Source organism: Branchiostoma lanceolatum, chromosome 10 (genome assembly GCF_035083965.1).
Source record: "Branchiostoma lanceolatum isolate klBraLanc5 chromosome 10, klBraLanc5.hap2, whole genome shotgun sequence".
NCBI classification, from domain to species: domain Eukaryota; kingdom Metazoa; phylum Chordata; class Leptocardii; order Amphioxiformes; family Branchiostomatidae; genus Branchiostoma; species Branchiostoma lanceolatum.
This window is the reverse complement of record NC_089731.1, coordinates 1,130,545-1,148,527: the sequence shown is the minus strand read 5'-3', so window position 1 is coordinate 1,148,527 and position 17,983 is coordinate 1,130,545. Positions and strand designations below refer to the sequence as shown.

General features: G+C 43.5%; 1 protein-coding gene across 1 annotated transcript in view; it reads right to left on the bottom strand.

The window, feature by feature from the left end:
- Positions 1–963: 963 nt before the first annotated feature.
- LOC136443620 (ski oncogene-like) overlaps positions 964–17,983 on the bottom strand; it is a 42,313-nt gene continuing 25,293 nt past the window's right edge. The window contains exons 2-5 of the mRNA XM_066440936.1: positions 10,928–11,133; positions 8,955–9,035; positions 6,481–6,677; positions 964–1,359 (exon numbers count right to left, since the gene is read on the bottom strand). Coding sequence (XP_066297033.1) covers positions 989–1,359; positions 6,481–6,677; positions 8,955–9,035; positions 10,928–11,133 — 855 coding nt within the window. The 3' untranslated portion in view covers positions 964–988. The remainder of the gene's footprint in view (positions 1,360–6,480; positions 6,678–8,954; positions 9,036–10,927; positions 11,134–17,983) is intronic.

Genomic DNA, 17,983 nt, shown 5'->3' with positions numbered 1-17,983 from the left:
CTTTCTTTCTCTGAAGAAGATCAGTTCGTAGTCTTTTCTAGCACCAGGACAGCGCGGCTGGAGCCGGCCGGCGCACGACCGTTCCAACGCGCTGCGTTTATACCTTACCCTACAACTGTAATGTTGACACTGGACACAAACACCCGTAGCTATGCATTCTCGGAGAGAAAATTCACAGGCCGCCGACACTTTCGTCGGGGGAGGACTTATACCTCGGCGGAAGGGTCCGACACACCGTCCTCTATGTTTTCGTTCTTAAGCTCAACATCGGCAGATTCGCTCGCCGCGACGGTCTCGGCTACGCTATCTAACTCGTTTTGTCCCTGTGGCGTCGGTTGTTGTTGCGCCGTGACGACGTCTTTACCGCTACTATTCCCGCTACTATTCCCCTCGAGTTCGTGTCGAAGTTGTTGGTTCTCCGCGTCCAACGCGGCCATCCTCTCCTTCAACTCTTCGATCTGCGCCCGGAGCTTCGTCTTGGACTTGTTGACGTCGCCGAACTTCTCCAGCCGCTTGCTGCGCACCAGTTCGAGCTCACGCTTCAGTCGCTGCTTCGACTCGTTGGTCTCGCGTAGCTTCCTCTCGTGTTCGACCCGTAACCGCTCGATCTCCTTCCGCAGATTCCGCTTCGCCTCCGCCGCCTCCCGGAGCTTCTCCTTCTTTGCAACTCGGAGGAAATCAAGCTCCTGGGGAAGAGGAAGTCGAAAAAATATTAGTTTTGCTACAACGTCGCATTGATACTTATTAACAAAGCAAAAGGTAGACAATCTATCACAATAATGATATAACAATCTATAACAATTTTAAGCTGATATGTTACGCCGGAGGGCGGTTAAACTGGACATAAACAAATAAACCAATGTAGATACAGATAGAGAATAATAATTACAACAAAAGAAAAAAATTATTTCAATCTTATCTTTTATCTTTTGTGAAGTAATATATCATTGCATCAAGTTCTTCCCGTCTCATTCAAGTCTCAGCCAACTTATGAAGGAGTTTCTTTGATTCTAAGACTTCGCATCTTAAAGAAACACCTCACCTGCTGCAGACTCTTCTTGGCCTGCAGGGCGCTGCTGAGACGCTCCTCCTGTCTCATGCGGATCTTGGCCAGCTCGTGGAGGAGCTTCTCCTTCGCCTCCTTGCTCTCGCAGCCTCCGTCGAGCGCGCTCCGCACCAGCTCCAGCTCCTGCTCGACCGTGCCGTCCAGCTCGCTCCCGGCGGCGTCCTTCCCCGCGGTCGTTCCGACGGGGATCGTGGCGGCGGGGGGAACGGGCGCGCCGCTGAGAGCCGACATGTCGACCTCCATGGACACGGTCGGCTCGGGCTGTCTCGTCTCGGTCGTCTCCGCCTGGGAGGCTGGGGGGTAAATTCAGACAGTTGGTCAATCTACGGGATGGCTTTGGTGAAGGTTAGACATCTAGGCTTTGTTTTAACCGTTGTTTATTCATGAGAAGCTCAAATCGGCCAGCAAACCACTTTTCATTGAGGTCATGAGGGAGGTAAGGGTCAGGCATCATTTAAGGGGGAAGATTCAGAAGAGTTGGTCTAGCTACACGTACGAGATGACTTATATAAAGGTCTGACATCTAGGTTTTGTTTGAACCTTTCTATTCATGAGAAGCTTAAATCAACGCTTTTCATGGAGGGAAGAGGTAAGAGTCAGACAAAATATAACAGAGATGCGGATTGCATCGTTTAAGCCCTAATAAATCTAATGGTTCTGGTCGAATTGTCTGGCACTTGGGAAAGCCGCTAGGGGGCCATTATTGAACTTGACCTTCATTTTCCCCAAAATATCACAAGGATCCATCCACAGCTCCTTGAGTTTTACTGTTTCCACACACATACATACACGCTAACACACACACACACACACACACACACACACACACACACACACACACACACACACATACATACACACACAGACTCATACATACACACACACACAAACGGCACCAAACACATAACCTTCTTAGCAAAGGTGATAACAACATCCTCCAACCACATTTGGTTTGTTTACTCCTGACTAGCACATATCAATTGGTACCGGTGAAAAATCAGACTTCGGTGCATTGTCAGGGGGAATAAGCTTACACACGTGACCTGGTGATACATTTGAGAAGCGGCAGCTTAAAACAGGGCTCGAAATTCATCTTTGGGAATAGGTGCACTGGTGCACCCTACTAAAAAAATTGGGTGCACAGAAAGAATGTTGGGTGCACCAGATGAAATAAAGTTGAATGTTCTTCAGAACATAATTACAAAGCTTAACGCTGCTGCCTTTCTTAACTTAAGAACTTCAATCTGTAATTCTATAGCTAACTTCAAAATTTCAAACAATACATTAAATAAAGTACAGCAAAAAGTTATCATGCTGTTTTTTATACTTACATTTCAAGAATATTCTGTATACTAGTGTACAATAGTACCTTAACCTTATAGGCTACAAAAATATATAGGTGCACCAGTGCACCCACAGTCAAAAATTAGGTGCACAGCTCCAATTTTGGGTGCACTGGGTGCACATGCACCCACTATTTCGAGCCCTGTTAAAAGCATCACGGAAGAATTGTCCGCTAACTGCGCCCCTCGTGACTCCCCTGAGCAGTGACAAATTGTTCTGTCTCTGTGATCACAAAGGAGCAAGGCTGAAACCATCCCTCACATTCCTCCACTATCAGGGCTGAGGTAACAGGAACAACCATTTCTGCTGCGTTTCGTTTCTGTCATCAGATACAGGTATACCGTAGGCCACACCAATTTATCTTTTTGGTGCTGAGACATTTTAGAGTGCGAGTTATTTCACTATTAGGCCACACCAATTTAATTTCTTGGTTAACGGATTTACATTTTCAAAAAAAAAAAAGATTTAGAAAAAAAAATTCATGAAAACAGGAGGCTGGGCCACTCTTCGAATTTCATGTTTTTTTGGGGTGGGGGGAATTTTTTTTTTGGAAAATAAAAATCCGTTAACCGAGAAATTAAATTGGTGTGGCCTTACTATCAGGGCTGAAATAGTAGGAACCCCCATTTTAACTTTTCTTGTTTCTTTCACTGTAACTTTATGTTCACAGTTTTCACGGTCACCTCTGTACCATGAACGTATCATCACCGTGAAAAAACTAGTTGTTGTCATTTATGATTCCTTCACACAGCCGTTCTTGCATATATATAAATATATATTTATAGCTGGTATAACACATCAGCTTCTACTTTATTTCATGTTGTACACCCACAGGGTTTGGTGCACCAGTATCCCCAAAACCCAATTTGGAGTCCAGGTACATCATAACATGTGACTTCTCCTCTGGGCTCTGTTCCACTCCCACGTGCCTGAGATACTGACTCCTGTGCCTCTGCCTGAAAGCAGGCCGGCTGATGAAACTGATGAAACATCAAGATTGGAGGCATAAATCCATCGCTTTGAGGCTCTGGGCTTTTCTAATAACATCTGCACAACCATGGTTATGTAAAAATTGATTTGCTTTCAGAGAAACGCAACACTTCAAAGCACCTGGGGGCGTATATGTATGAACTGACAGCTTTCTTGTTACATGGATTTGATTCCTCCTTCTCAGACACATTATAGAGGAGCTGAGTAAGAAGTCTAGATGAAAACAGAAGGCCGGGAGAAACATTTGGACCTGACTGTATGTGTTGTATCTATTCCCTGAAACTGTGTGTACAAGTGTGTACAAGTGTGTACAAGTGTTCAACCTGATTTCATTTCATTTCATTCCATTATATTTTGTTACTAGTATATGATGTTAATGTATATATTTGGTAATATTATGTTTTGTTTGATATGTTATCTAAGTTACTTTGGTTTCATATCAATTTTACTTCACATTATGTTTTGTTACTTGTTATTTTATGTAAACAACTTTGTTTGGGGATTTCCCCCCCCCCCGGGCTCATTGAAAAACGCCAGCTGGCGACATGACTCCCCTGGTAAAATAAAAATAAACAAACAAACAAACAAACAAACAAACAGACTTTCCCCTCAGACTCTGTTTTCATGGCGATTTTCATTGTTACCTTTCAAAATCCAAGAACGAACAAGATTCAGCTTGAGTTGAGCCTGATGCAAGTTTTCCTCCCAGCCTTCCACACTGTTTTTATCTTAGGCCACACCAATTTAATTTCTTGGTTAACGGATTTTTGGATTTTTATTTTCAAAAAAAAAAAATTCCCCCCACCCCAAAAACATGAAATCCGAAGAGTGGCCCAGCCTTCTGTTTTCATGAATTTTTTTTTTCTAAATCTTTTTTTTTTTTTTTGAAAATGTAAATCGGTCAACCAAGAAATTAAATTGGTGTGGCCTTAACCTGTTGTTTAACCTTTAGCTGTTTGGCACCCAATTCCCTATTGGTTAAAGTTGTTAGGCAGTAGGGAGAAGGTTAATCATTCATTAAAAAACGATATGAGAACCTAGGAATCAAATTAGTTAGGCCTTGTCACAAGTTTTTAGTTCTTGAAGTTTCCAGCTTGAATCAGTCTTGCCTCATTAGAGATCCCAGGCAGGCATCTCACATGACCTTCGGTCATCAATCATTCATTCGATCACTGCCTCCAGACATCAGGCAAGGCCAGAAGTCCATACATCTTCAGCTTCTTAAGGAACTTCACCCGATACTTCGCAGACGCCAAAATTACTTTCCCCGAGATCTAATTCCTTGGTGTAAGGGACGTTGGCGTTGGGAGTGGAAGATGAACCAGAGAAACAAACTCTCTGCAATTTTGTGACATCGTCTTTTTTTAATACCAAAATCTATTATTATCGCCAAGTGCAAACGCACATGAGCAGGGAAAAATCACCCTGAATTGCAGAGTTTTCTCACATTTGTTGAAAATGAACATTTTTGGATGTCAGTCTTACTTCTCTGCACGCTCCTGGCTAACTTTGAGAGCCCCTCCTTCATCAATCATCCTTCTAACTCTGCCTCCAGACATCAGACAAGGGCAGGAGTCCATACATCTTCAGCTTCTTAAGGAACTTCATCCGATTCTCAGCAGACGCCAAAATTACTTTCCCCGAGATCTAATTCCTCAGGTGTAAGGGACGTTGGCGTTAGGATTGGAAGATGAATCCGGCGGAAGTGGCGGGCTGACAGTGATGTACGACTGCCGGCAGCGGAGCTACCTGTGCTCACCTGAGATATGCAGGTACCTGCGGAGACTCGTCCATCACTGTCACAGGTGGGACAGGTGATTGATGGACCAGGGCGCACCTGTGCAGGTACAGGCTTTCCGCTGTTGTTCAGAGATCACAGTATACTGATCCCTCTGTCTAGCAATATTGGCTGTCTATGATTACTTTAGATGCAGAAATGTGCGTGGTGGTTTTGTTTTCGCGGTTTTCGTTGCCACGAACTTAAAACCGCGGCGAGCATTTCAGCCTGTATTTCTGTAGCGCTACTATCTTTTCAAACATGAACTTCAAACCACCGCTAACACTTCATTTGTGCAGGTATGGACTTTTTGCCGTTGTTCAGAGATCACAGTATACTGATCCCTATCCCTCTGTCAAGCAATATTTTTATTTTTTTGTATCAATTTCGTAACAGCCTGATGTTGCCATCGATTTACGAAGAAAGGCGGCTCAATTGTTACTGTAGCAGCATCTCTTCATCCTAGGTCAGAAACATCAATGCTCGAGACAAGTATTGACTTCACTGACCCATTAGGAGAAGCAGCCAATGTTGGCTGTCTATGTCTATTACTATTACGTTTTGTAAAACCACTGCAAACATTTCTGCCTGTGTTTCTGTAGCGCTACTATCGTTTCAAACACGAACTTCAACCACCACTAACACTTCATTTTCTCCCTACCGAAAACCACGCAAAGTTAAATGCATCTACAGTAGTATGAAGTAAGCAGACTTTGCATTTTTGTTCAAGTTTTTCAGAAGCCTTTCATCTATCGATTCATTGAGCCATCCTGCCCTGCTTGGAAACTAATGATCAATGGGAGGAGTAGAGGGGGTGCATGAGCAAGTGAGGTTTCAGATGACGAAATCTGCTGAAGATTTTCTAATATGAAGTCAAAACCAGTCAATACTGGATTGTCTCTCCTGGCGTCAGCCTTCCGACTTAACCGCCCTGACTCATTCATTCATTCTTAATCTTATGTTCATTCACTCATTCAACTTTACCATCCTGTCTCATTCATCTAATCACTCATTCACCCACTCACTCACTCACTCACTCATCATACATTCACCCTGAATCATTCATTCACTCATTCATTCACTCACTCACTCACTCATTCACCCACTCACTCAGTCATCATACATTCACCCTGAATCAATCATTCATTCATTCACTCACTCACTCACTCACTCACTCACTCACTCACTCACTCACTCACTCACTCACTCACTCTCACTCACTCACTCACACTCTCACTCACTCATACATTCAACTTTCCCATTTTTAATGTTTGAGGAGTTCTCCGGAGAAAAGATCCCTCACCTGTTTGCTCCATTTCCTCCGCACTGCCTCCCTCCGACTCCAGAACCTCTCTCTTGATCACCTGCTCCTTCTTCTCCTCTCCTGTGGAGGTCGCGACCTCTGCGCAGTCCTCGACCTTGACGGCGGTCTGCGCGCTGCCGGACAGCTGACCGCTCGTCGGCGCCAACGCCACGTTGGGAGGGACGTAGTTCTCGTATCTAGGAACGGCAAGAAAAAAATTCGTTAATATTCAAATTTAATATTCAAAATTCTTAGAAAAAAATACTGTTTAGTATCCAAAACGGACAAAACAGCAAAAAAAAATATTTTGCTTTATATTCAAATTCAACGTTTCAATATTAATAAGTCTAGAAAGTAGTTCTTGTTTCGGGACACAGCAAGAAAAAATCAATTTTTGAATATTCAAATTATTTTCAAGAAAGACATCAAAGTTCAACATTAAAAATGAACCAGTCTAAAACGTGACCCCTGAATAGTTCCTACAGGTTTGTGGGTCACTGAATAACAAAAGTCTTGAGCTGTGTACCTAAACAAATTTTAGGTACAGGTTCACGGGTTTAGGTACAGGTCCGGACCTGAACCTGTACCAAAACTACTTGTTCGGAAAATGCTAGATTTTCAATAAGGACAAAAGCATGTTTGAACTGGTAAAAACATAATATTTGATTGTGCTAGGTATTATTTTTATGAAAACACAGATAAAAATTTGACTCCAGCCATGCAAATGTGTTTTCTGTGCTTTAGAGTGGCTTTAGAGCACTGCCACGGTAATTTCATAGTAATCTTATCTGATTAGTTGTCTAATAGTAATCTAATTGATTGTACCCGGTACTGTATCGGTACAGTGTACAGGTACACAGCTCTAGCGCAACGGAACGTTTTATTCACACTGATGACAGGAGAAAGTCATTTGTTTCAGGAAACATCCATTACAGAGAATCACTAGCTACAGACTCCGACTCAATTTTTATATCGATTTCCCAGTCCACTAATTTGTTTTTCTAATCCATGAACCAACCAACACAATTGGCGGCGCCCTAATCTGAACATCACTCATCCTGCGAAATGGGTCTTCCCGTCAGCAGTTGCCATGGCAACACGGACATTAGGCCCACCCGAATAACTAGGTTGTCTGCAGAATGTCTGGTGAGCGCCGTAAATCGTCCCCGGTGGGGCGTAAACCGGGCGCTGATCTATGGCCGCCCGGCCGGTGGGAATGTGGTTCAAACAGAGTTCGGCCGTGACTCACGCCCCGCGCGACGGCAGCCGTGTTTCCCCCTTGTCACGGACTGCTCTAGATGTGATGGTCTACGTAATAACTCGCAGTCAAACCTGCCCAAGAAGACCACTCAGGGGACTGGTCTATGTGGACAGGATTCTTGATGCTTGGATCAGTAGGAAAATTTATCTAAGGGACCACCAAAAAGTGGTGACAATGAAAAGGTGGTCATTACGAATAGGTGGTCACTTGTACAGGTTTGACGGTATTTCTTTCCTTGAGTAAGAGATTTCAAGAGATTCAATGCCATAAGCAGATTTGAAAATATCTCTTAGAATGCAAAAATATGCAAAAGATTGCTTTGTTACTAGAAAAGATATTGTAACACATGCTTTGCACTATCTGGTTGTAACATTCAAAATATTAAAGATTTCCTTTTTTGTTAGCCTTTATTGTTTAGTAAGTAGAATCTCTTTAAGGTTTATTTTTCTTTTCATTCCATTTGTATTTTGTAGCTGAAATTGCACAAGCCACAGTCCTTCTAGCTTCATCAGTAACGCTTCCTTTTTTACTACTCATGCCCAAGACACGTAATGGCGCAATCTGGAAAACGTGACATACTACGAACGATTGCAGGGATTAGAAAAATGGCCGTCACGAGGTTTCAAAACGAGTGACGGCTGGCTTGGAAAACTGGGACGAGATAACGTTCGCGTACGCAGGCAGCCGGTCTGATTGGAAATGGAGCTACACGCGGCAATTTGCTGGGCAGAATTCAAATCAATATCCTGGAAATTGAGGTCATTGGCCGGTCATATTCCTGTGTGGCAGACAAGTGGAAAAGGGGACACGAAATATGAACCTTGCTGAAAAATCTGGCACAAGCAACATCGTTCAGCGTTTCAGTCACCACTTTGAACTTAGAATTGGACTTCTACGTAAAAAAAACACCTGCCCATATCCCCAGCACATCATAAATACCCACACAGCTGCAGTTTTACCTGCACTAATGTTTGCGCCTACACCAGCATCCTTTCTCGGATTTTGAATGTGACTTGCATTGTTAATGAACAGCCCTGCATGAATGCATTTCTTTCTCAAACATGTTCATGTGTCCAAATTTCATTCATAAGAAACTGACCATTTCTGGAGCGCCCTGAGTTCGAGTGCATTAAAAAAGGCAAAAAAGTTAAGGCATCGCCATTATGTATGAATATATTATCTACCTGTTATGATGTGGTAGTCTCTGACTTACCTCCCCATGCCCGTATATGGCACCACTCTCTCCGGATGCAGGAGCACTGGTGGGCCAGAACTCAGCAACGGCGGAGGCAGCCTGGCAGAAACACAACCAAACAAAACATTAGAAATCTGTCCCTAAATACTGTAAATTCTTTTATTTTTACGGGGACTTTATTTTGCTGTTTTTACACTTGAACTATTCTGTAGTGCAAAATCACACATTTGAAGAGAAGCACTGAAAAAAACAAGGGAACAAAACAAACAGGAATGTTCCAAGTTTTACTGGTCTAATCCCTGTACATTTGTGTGTAAGAGTCTCCCCTGGACTAATCCAACAATGTCATCTAGAAGGGAGCTTAGGCCATACTAATTTGATGGTTCTTGGGTTTAATAAAAAATGCTGAACTATAAGATCAACAGGAAAACAAGAGACTGAGGAGAAAGTCTGTACTTGGAACAAACAGTTTCAGGAAGTGAATATGGATTTTCATCAAGCCCATTTGTTTTATTTCTGCCCAAAATGTCCGTTAACCAAAAAATACCTTTGCATGGCCTAACGACAGAACAATCTACTCCGGACTAATCTGGCCATGGAGTCTGAAGGACAGTTTATGTTCCCCAGCAAACGACCTTGCTCCCATTCCAACATTTTTCTGCTGACCTCCAAAGCGTCAGACTTACTCTCCATGACAATTCGAAGGGAGGAACCTTTAAAAGCTAAGTAGGTTGGAATACCGGGACACGGCGATAGTCAAAATAACCCACTGGAGGACTCAACAATTATCCAAGGTCTGTGATGTTGGTTTGCAGAGGAATTAGACCACAGCACGCTATCGCTACCAGGAAGCTGTTTCAGGCTGTTTTGACTATGAAGATTACAGCAAGACAAAACAAAGACACCAACTAGACAAAATTCCCACTCAGACATGTACCAGTGATAAGATACCCGATGTATGTCTAGGAAGAATGTAAAATAAAACAAGATTGTTTATGATTCTACCAAGGACTCTTCAGTCAAAGCCTTTATGTGACAATGATAAAATCATCATTTCAAATGTATAACTCTGTTTAGCTGTACTCTCTAATGTGGGTGGTAACAAATTGCATTTACTAGTTTTTGATTTCAACCAACTGTTTTGCAAAACAAGAAGTTTTTGGGGTGGTCCTTGTGTGGAAAACTCAACTTTCAACAGGATAGTATTTTTGGTTTGACACATATTCATTATCTACAGTTGTGAAGCACCAGGTTTAAAAAAAAAACTGCATGTACATTTGGATGCTATCTTAGAGTAGAGTGACATCATCACTTCCCGTGCACGACTGGCAAGGTGACCTAATTAGCCAGCTAATTAGCAAGCGTTGTGGACTTTGTAATCTAAAACTGCTAATTGCGTTATCTCTACAGGTAAACACAGGTGTGTGAGGCTTCCTCTCGCCTTAAGTTCCATCCCAGACAAGGCTACCTTTGTAGATACTCATTTTCACTTCAGTGGAGGAAGGAAATTACTGCAGAAATGCCTTTTGTAAGAAAACAACACTCAGGCCTGATAGTTTGGGGTTTGAACCCAGAATGTTTTGATTCTGAGACATCACTTAAGATTATCAAGACATTTCATAAGATCTTTAAGATGATTCATAAGAAACTTTCAAGAAATGAAGAACCTTTAAGGTGTTTCATAAGCATGTTTATGATGTTACATAAAAACCTATAATAATCTTTGAGACTTTTGATAAGATGTTGATTTAAGAAGTTAAGAATCTAAGACCTTTTGTGAGAAACTCTTAGACGTTTTATAAGAATCGTCAAGACTCTTAATAAGACTATAATACCATAATCTTGAAGATGTTCCCTAATGGCGACCCGTCCGTACAGATCCTTGGCCTCAGCCATAGAGGAAGGTGACCACAGTCTGAAGACCATTCTATAAGAATCATTACATTTAATAAGAATCTCTAAGAAGTTTTTCGATAATCTTAAGACCTTACCTCATGGCGACCCGTCCATACAGATCCTTTGCCTCAGCCATGGACGACGGCGACCAGGGTCTGAAGGCGGACAGTCGTTGGATGGGGGTCAGGTGACCGTGCAGCGCTGTCCAGGACGAGGTGATCATGGCGTCGTGTCCCATCGCGAACTTCATCGCCTCCTCGCTGCGCGCCCGCTTACTCGCAATCTCGTCCTGCGAACCCGACTGTGGAAACACAAATTTAAACATCGGTAAGAATCATATAAAAGTATGGTTTGTTCAGACCCCTGTAGTGCCTAGTGGCACAAGGGCAGCAAGTTTCCTCGCTGTTACTGTTGCAGGATAGAAGTCTCTGGAAAGAAAAAACTCATGAATGAGACCTTAGTAGCCCACAATTCTATAGGATTCTACATATATACTTCACTGCAACAGGTGCTTTTAATACTGGCAAGAACCTTTAGCTTGCCAAATTGCACATTGTTTTCATGTGGGTCTTTTGACCCCTGCTCGACAAGTCTTCCTTGCCACAAGCCCCTAGTTTCATCCCCTGTAAGTCCCAGGTATGCTGACAGTCTTAAATCAACAAACACTTCTTTCCTTCCCTAAGAGCCCAGACAAGGGTTGGAATCCTTTGGTAAACCTCTGTGGGTCACATGATGGAGGTCAATGACCTGTAAGTCCCCTGTTTAGACTTGGATTAACAGGATTTCCTAGGAATGGTCAGATTGTCTTTATAAAGAAGGTTAGGGATTTCTTCCGACCCCCCTTGCACCTGGGGAAGATTAAGTCTCAGACTGTCAGACAAGTTAAATGTGTTGCTCCTTGAATAAGACAACGACCTCTCCTGAAAATGTTTACTCTTACATTCGATCAAGATCTCAAAAATTACTCAGAAGGTACATTTGTATGGATCTAAGAGGAATAATATAAACAGTGTCATGAATTTTTAATAAATTTTATTCTCACAGCCTTCCATACACATGCAGGCTAGGTACACTTTATTGTTGGGTAAGAAAAACAATATTTTAGTATCCGAGCAACGGTGACGTGCTACTTTGTCATTTTTGCTGTTGTATTGGTAGGATTTGTACTTATTTTTAGCCACAAAACGAGTGTTTGTCCAAGTGTGTAGGTTAACCAAGTAGCTATTGGTGGTCCAGAACACACAGTGACTTTTAGACCAGTCTTATAGGTACATGTAACATATAAACATACAAGAACAGTGTACCAGTAACCAGTATGTACATAGCACCGTGTAGGAGTCTTTTATATACTCTCCAAGCAGAGGTTTCGTTTGAAAGGGCTAGGAGTGGCTGAGATTTTTTAAATACATTTCTCTCCTTCCATATGTTAAAAATCGTGTCCACTCTTAGCCTTCTCCACCGAAACTTCTGCTTGGAGAATGTCTTTTACAGGGTTCACTGGGTAAAGGGTCAACCACATAAAACATGTTTTGGACCCATAGCTAAACAATCCTATAGGTACAGGCGATGTTACAAGAATAGCTCACTAGTACAAAGCACTTGGCAGGTGCCTTTCATGTGTTTCACTAGGGTAAGGTTCACGGTCAACAGTTAAAGCTAAGGTTACAACCACAGCACGCTACAACACAGCCCTGACTGTACAGGGGCTTTTGTGGTGGTCATGTAAACTGGGATAAAGTTAAAGCGCGATAGGCACAGTTTACCAGGGACTTTTCTAAAGAGGGGAAGAAGGGCGTTACACCCCCATACCCTCAGCACTACTCCCCTACCCTGGGGAGCAGATCCCCCTACCCTGGGGAGCAGATCCCCCTACCCTGGGGAGCAGATACTCTGAAGCATGAAATTCAGATTGACCGGAGATGCTACTGGGTCACATGTGGCCACAGTCTTCAACTGTGACATGTCTGACAGTAACCCCCCCCCCCAAGAAGCCTTGAAATACCTCAATTTAACTTAAGATGCCCTAAAACTCCACACCTTGAGAGAGGAAAAATCCCCCCTCCGTCACTCTACTCCCTTGTCCCCCTTTGCATTTTTTTTCTAGAAAAAACAACAACTTGTTTACATTACAAGAACAGCTACCAGTAAACGACCCTACGCAAAGATAATGAACTGCCCGGGCTGTTAAATGGGGCAAAAAAGTTCAGCACATAAAGCTGACGACAACAACAACACCTGTCAGAGTTGTTTTTCACACCTGGACAATAAAGCTCTTGACCCGGGCAAGCATCGACCGTCAACAACCAACGCCTGCGGTCTGTACGCAGGGCTCGAAATAGCACCTGTTTACACGGGCACGTTCAACACTATTTCTAGCCCTGGGCCCGTGTTTTGGCGTGTTGTATTTGGAACAAGAGCGGCGTCACAATACCCCATGTTTCTCCCCACAACTACTTCAAAGCGAAAAGACGGTGGTCGCGCTTTGTTGCACGCCGTGTTTACACTGGCCATTCAAGCCTTCCCCATTGTGGCCACCCCTGATGTAGTGCAGGCCGGGTTAATGAACGCAGCGACAGGTCTAACGACCCTTCTCCTTAACGAGACCTGTCATTTACACCCAGGGTGCAGGCCAACTGACGACCCCGGTGTTCCCAACATCTAGAATTTCCGCCCGGACAAGCGTCGTCATCGTTAATACAGTGTTTTGTCTAACGTGCCCTTAGGCTGTTTTTACCCTCCTTACGTACGTAACACCCCCTGCCCTTTCCCAAAACAAGTCTCTTACGTACACGCCACCGTGTATGGGGTGGGCTCTCGTGCGTACGCACCAGGCTTTACGACTGGCACGTCGTATGAACGCTAGTAACCGGAGGAGTCTAGTGACATTTGGAGCATTCATTGACCTAAATGTACTGAAGTAGAAGGAAGGCACACCACAACAACAAGCTTGCTGGCAGCCCAGACCAGCCCCTCCCAGCCTGTAGGCTCCAGGCACACTGAAACCTGGCCGGCAGCCAACATAGCAGCTCTCCCTTGCCAAAAACAGGCTGCAGTTGGAAAACACATTCTTGTGGAGGCTGGCTGAGTGGCCTTGGACTTGGTTCTGGAGGGTTCGCTGGCATGAAGACATGCTGGTATAGCTCACTTCTATGCTTATAGGCGTAGACAACAGACCTTTGGACCACAGAAGTTGATCTGTGTTAAGCTTGTGTTGGTCAAAGCTGTACATGTTGTCATATGTCCTTGCAGCGAACCAGAAAGGGTTGTGGAGAGGGATGAAAGATTGTGGGATGGTTTAATGGTCCATACTGCAACTTCTTTTCTTACTATGTGAAATACTATACTATACATACATCTAGGATGCTTGTAGATTGTCCTCTGGTGGGATCTTTTATCATACTTGTCATATTTTCAAGTATTTTTTCCTGCAGATCTTAATTTTCACGAAATTCTACCATCATCCCAACACAAAAAAGACAGTATAACTTGAGGCAAATACTGGGCAAAAATCTGCTTAAAATCGTCAAAATCTGCTTGTTTTGGCCGATTTTCATGAACCTATAAAACCCCCAGATCCACAGCACAACCTAGCTCTAAGTGTCTGGGGAAAGCACTAATAACAGAACCCCAAGGTGGACAACGCCAAGCCCTGAGCTCCCTAACACCCGAGCTGTCTGGCCGGTGTCCAGCATACAAAAAGACACCTGTTGGACCGCGTTTGCCCTGACCCCCATTCCAACCCCCTGCCACTGGTAAACAACACGTCTGCGGGGAGGGACGCACGGTAAACAGAACAGCCCACAAGCCTGGAATAGATCTCTTCCATTTGGGGCATCTGTGAACGTAGCTGTCTGTCAAGTCATGTAAGGACAGACTGGACAGAAAGCGCCTGTCCACACTGATGGTTTAGGAAGGGACATGTCTGCTTCATCTTGGGCTACACCAATGTAGTTTGCTGGTTTTCAGGCTTCGAAGAAATCACAGGGCTCCCTTGGAAATCAGTTACTGGGTTAACTGAAGGGACCACCGTAAAGATTCGTAAATAAATAAATCATGCTGAACTGGAAAATTAACTTAACATCAAAACAGAGAATATTCAATCGGAAGATCAACATGAAAACTGAATGGAAAGAAAGCCTATACACACACAGTTTCAGGGAGTGAATGATTTCCTCCCAGTCCCAGCCTGCTGTTTTTCAGCTGAATTTTAACCTTCTCACTGCTGCCTATCGCTGTAACCAATAAGAAACTGGGTGCCAAACGGCTACTTCAGTGTGTTAAAGATTAAAAAAAGTCTGAAAACCAAGGAAATGTATTTGTGAGGCCCCTAGTTGGGGAATAGACAGTTATTATCAGGAGCGCCCTGTGTGGCCCCCTCTCCTTACAGTAGTGACCATCCATCTTCAGGACAGACAGACCCTTACTGTAAAATCTCAAACTGTGTCAGGCCAGAGGCTCGACTTGGGTAGTCTTCTTCTGGGTTACAATTCAGGTAGTTTTAGCAGGGTTGTTAGCTAGTGCTGTTTGTGTATAAAGCCAATATGGGCCTTTCAGTCCTCTGTTTTAGTCTTGTCTTGCTGAATTTTTGCCTTAAAATGTCAGACAAGCAAGAAAATCAAATGGTGCGGCACAGCGAGTTTTGTTCCAGATCATCCGGAATTAGACCTTTTAGTTTTACAACAATTTTTTAGGGATAATCTGCTGAGTTTTTACCTTAAAATTTGAGTCAAGCAGGAAAATAAATTGGTGTGGTGTAGGACGGCCAATTGTTTCATTACCAAAAGAATTGTAACACTATATTTTAAAGACTTACGCTAGCCCTTATTGTGTTAGTCATTAGGATGTTAAGTTTAATTCTATGTCTCTATTTTTAGTTGTTGCCATACATTGCACCGTGTACAATTGTTGTGCAATAAAGTTCTTCAGTTAACAAGTTATCAATGTACGGTAAGTTTTATTCTACACATTGTTGTACCTCTATTTTGTACGATGTTTAATAATTGTTGCCATACATTGTACAGTGTGCGATTGTTGTGCATCAAGTTCTTCTATCAACAAGGTAGTAATGTACAGTACAGCGGACTAGTCCCTACCAGACTAACTACGCCGGCTAAAGGGAGAATATTTGCCAGGGTTTCATTTGCAGGCTAGGATGGCAGATTGGACCCTCTCTCCGTAGCAGACTCCCTTAGCATGCTATTCACTCTATTTGGCCAATTTCTTCTATTTTCCCAGCCATCCACGGGGCCTAGAAGAGGCTAACAGGGGACTAACATGTACTGTCCCCCCCCCCCCCCCCCCCCCACCTGCTTGGGACCATATTGTACAAACTTGCGCCGAGGCAGGACAGAGGGATGTTTGTTCGCAGATAAGCCGTGTTTGCCGACTGCCGCTCCGAATACGCACGGCATCCTCACCTGCGTGAACTTTCACGATAATCCCCGAGCAAGGGTCGAAACACGAAAACAGGATACCGTGTTTATCAGGGCCCACTCCACATTGTTTTTCCGAGATTGTTTTCGAGGTTACCTGACTGGATTGTAACATAATCAAACATAAACTGTACTAGTGAGTTTTCGACCTTCCTTGATTGTATTTCAACAGTCAAACCTGTACTAGTGACCACCTCTACATAAAGACCACCTGGCCATTGTAACCACGCTTTGATCCCCATAAACACAAGTTTTAAGAATCCTGTCTATATTAACCACCTGTCCACATAGGCCAAATTTTATCGGCCCGCTGAGTGGTCTTCTTGGGCGGTTGTGATTGCATTCTCGAATATCAGATTTCTCTTTCAAACTCTGCAAATACACAAAACAGACTTTCCAATGATTCGGTGGAAGCTCGTTATGAAGAGAAGTTAATTGCTATAACGGCTCTCTCTAACAAAGTCAAACTCCGATCTTACACTGCTTCCACTGAACATTCTTTTAAGACAACATTCTTATCTTTCAGCTGAACTTGAAATGCAACGCTTGTGACGAAGCACAAGACTATTTTGGTTGCTGACAAAATGCAATCTGCTGGCACCGGTACCAAAATCTCTGTATATCCCAGCCAGGGTAGTTAAAAGGGAGGGGAACTTCTGTAACAGTTGTTTACACTCAAAACAGCCACACCGGGCAGTTATGCAACCCTCCAACCCTCCTAGGCACAGTCGGCCCCTTAGAGGACGGACTGCCATCTCCTTCAAGTCTTAAAACCTGGACTCCCTCCAAGAAGCACGTCTTAAAACCTGGACTCCCTCCAAGAAGCACGTCTTAAGAAGCAGTCTTAATGCCTGGAGTCCGTCCAAGACGCAAGGCAGAGTTCATTAGGCCGCAACTGAAGGCCTTCTTCCTTCCTGTTTACCAAATTCCAGGCGGCTCCTGGGGCGTGGCACCTTGACCCTTGAACTTCCCTTTTACCTTCGCCAAGGTGGTCATGTTTTGGGGTGCGTGCGTTCCCTTCTTGGGCCCAACAAAAATTCACCCCGTCTGTCAAAAAAATCTGAACTTCGTGACATAAGACTGATGCAAGTGTTCTTTCACAAGCTAAACTGACAGATTTAATAAGGAACGTTAATGACATTGAGATTCAGGTCAGGAGGAAGAAATGACCTTGATGTCGCTTTCACAGAGGATTCTAGAACTTGGCCTGCCTCCCAGGAGACAAGGAGTCGGTGTGTGTTTTTGGCTCCTGCTGTTATAAAGCCAAAACAGTCCAAGGATACTTAGATAAGTCTTGTCAGTTCTGGTTCAAGGAAGCTTCTAGAAAGTCAAGGAAGAATCCAGCTTTTCTCAAACTACTGTCAAGACAGCCCAAGAAGATCAACAACTTTGAAGACCGATAAAATCTGGTCTGTGAGGACAGGTGGTCACTATAGACAGGATTCTTAATGTCAATAATTCAAAGAAGCTTCTAAAAGTCAAGGAACAATCCAGTTTTTCTCAAACTTCAGTCAAGACAGCCCAAGAAGATCAACAACTTTGAAGACCGATAAAATCTGGTCAGTGAGGACAGGTGGTCACTATAGACAGGATTCTTAATGTCAATAATTCAAAGAAGCTTCTAAAAGTCAAGGAACAATCCAGCTTTTCTCAAACTTCAGTCAAGAAAGCTCAAGAAGATCAACAACTTTGGGGACCGATAAAATCTGGTCAGTGAGG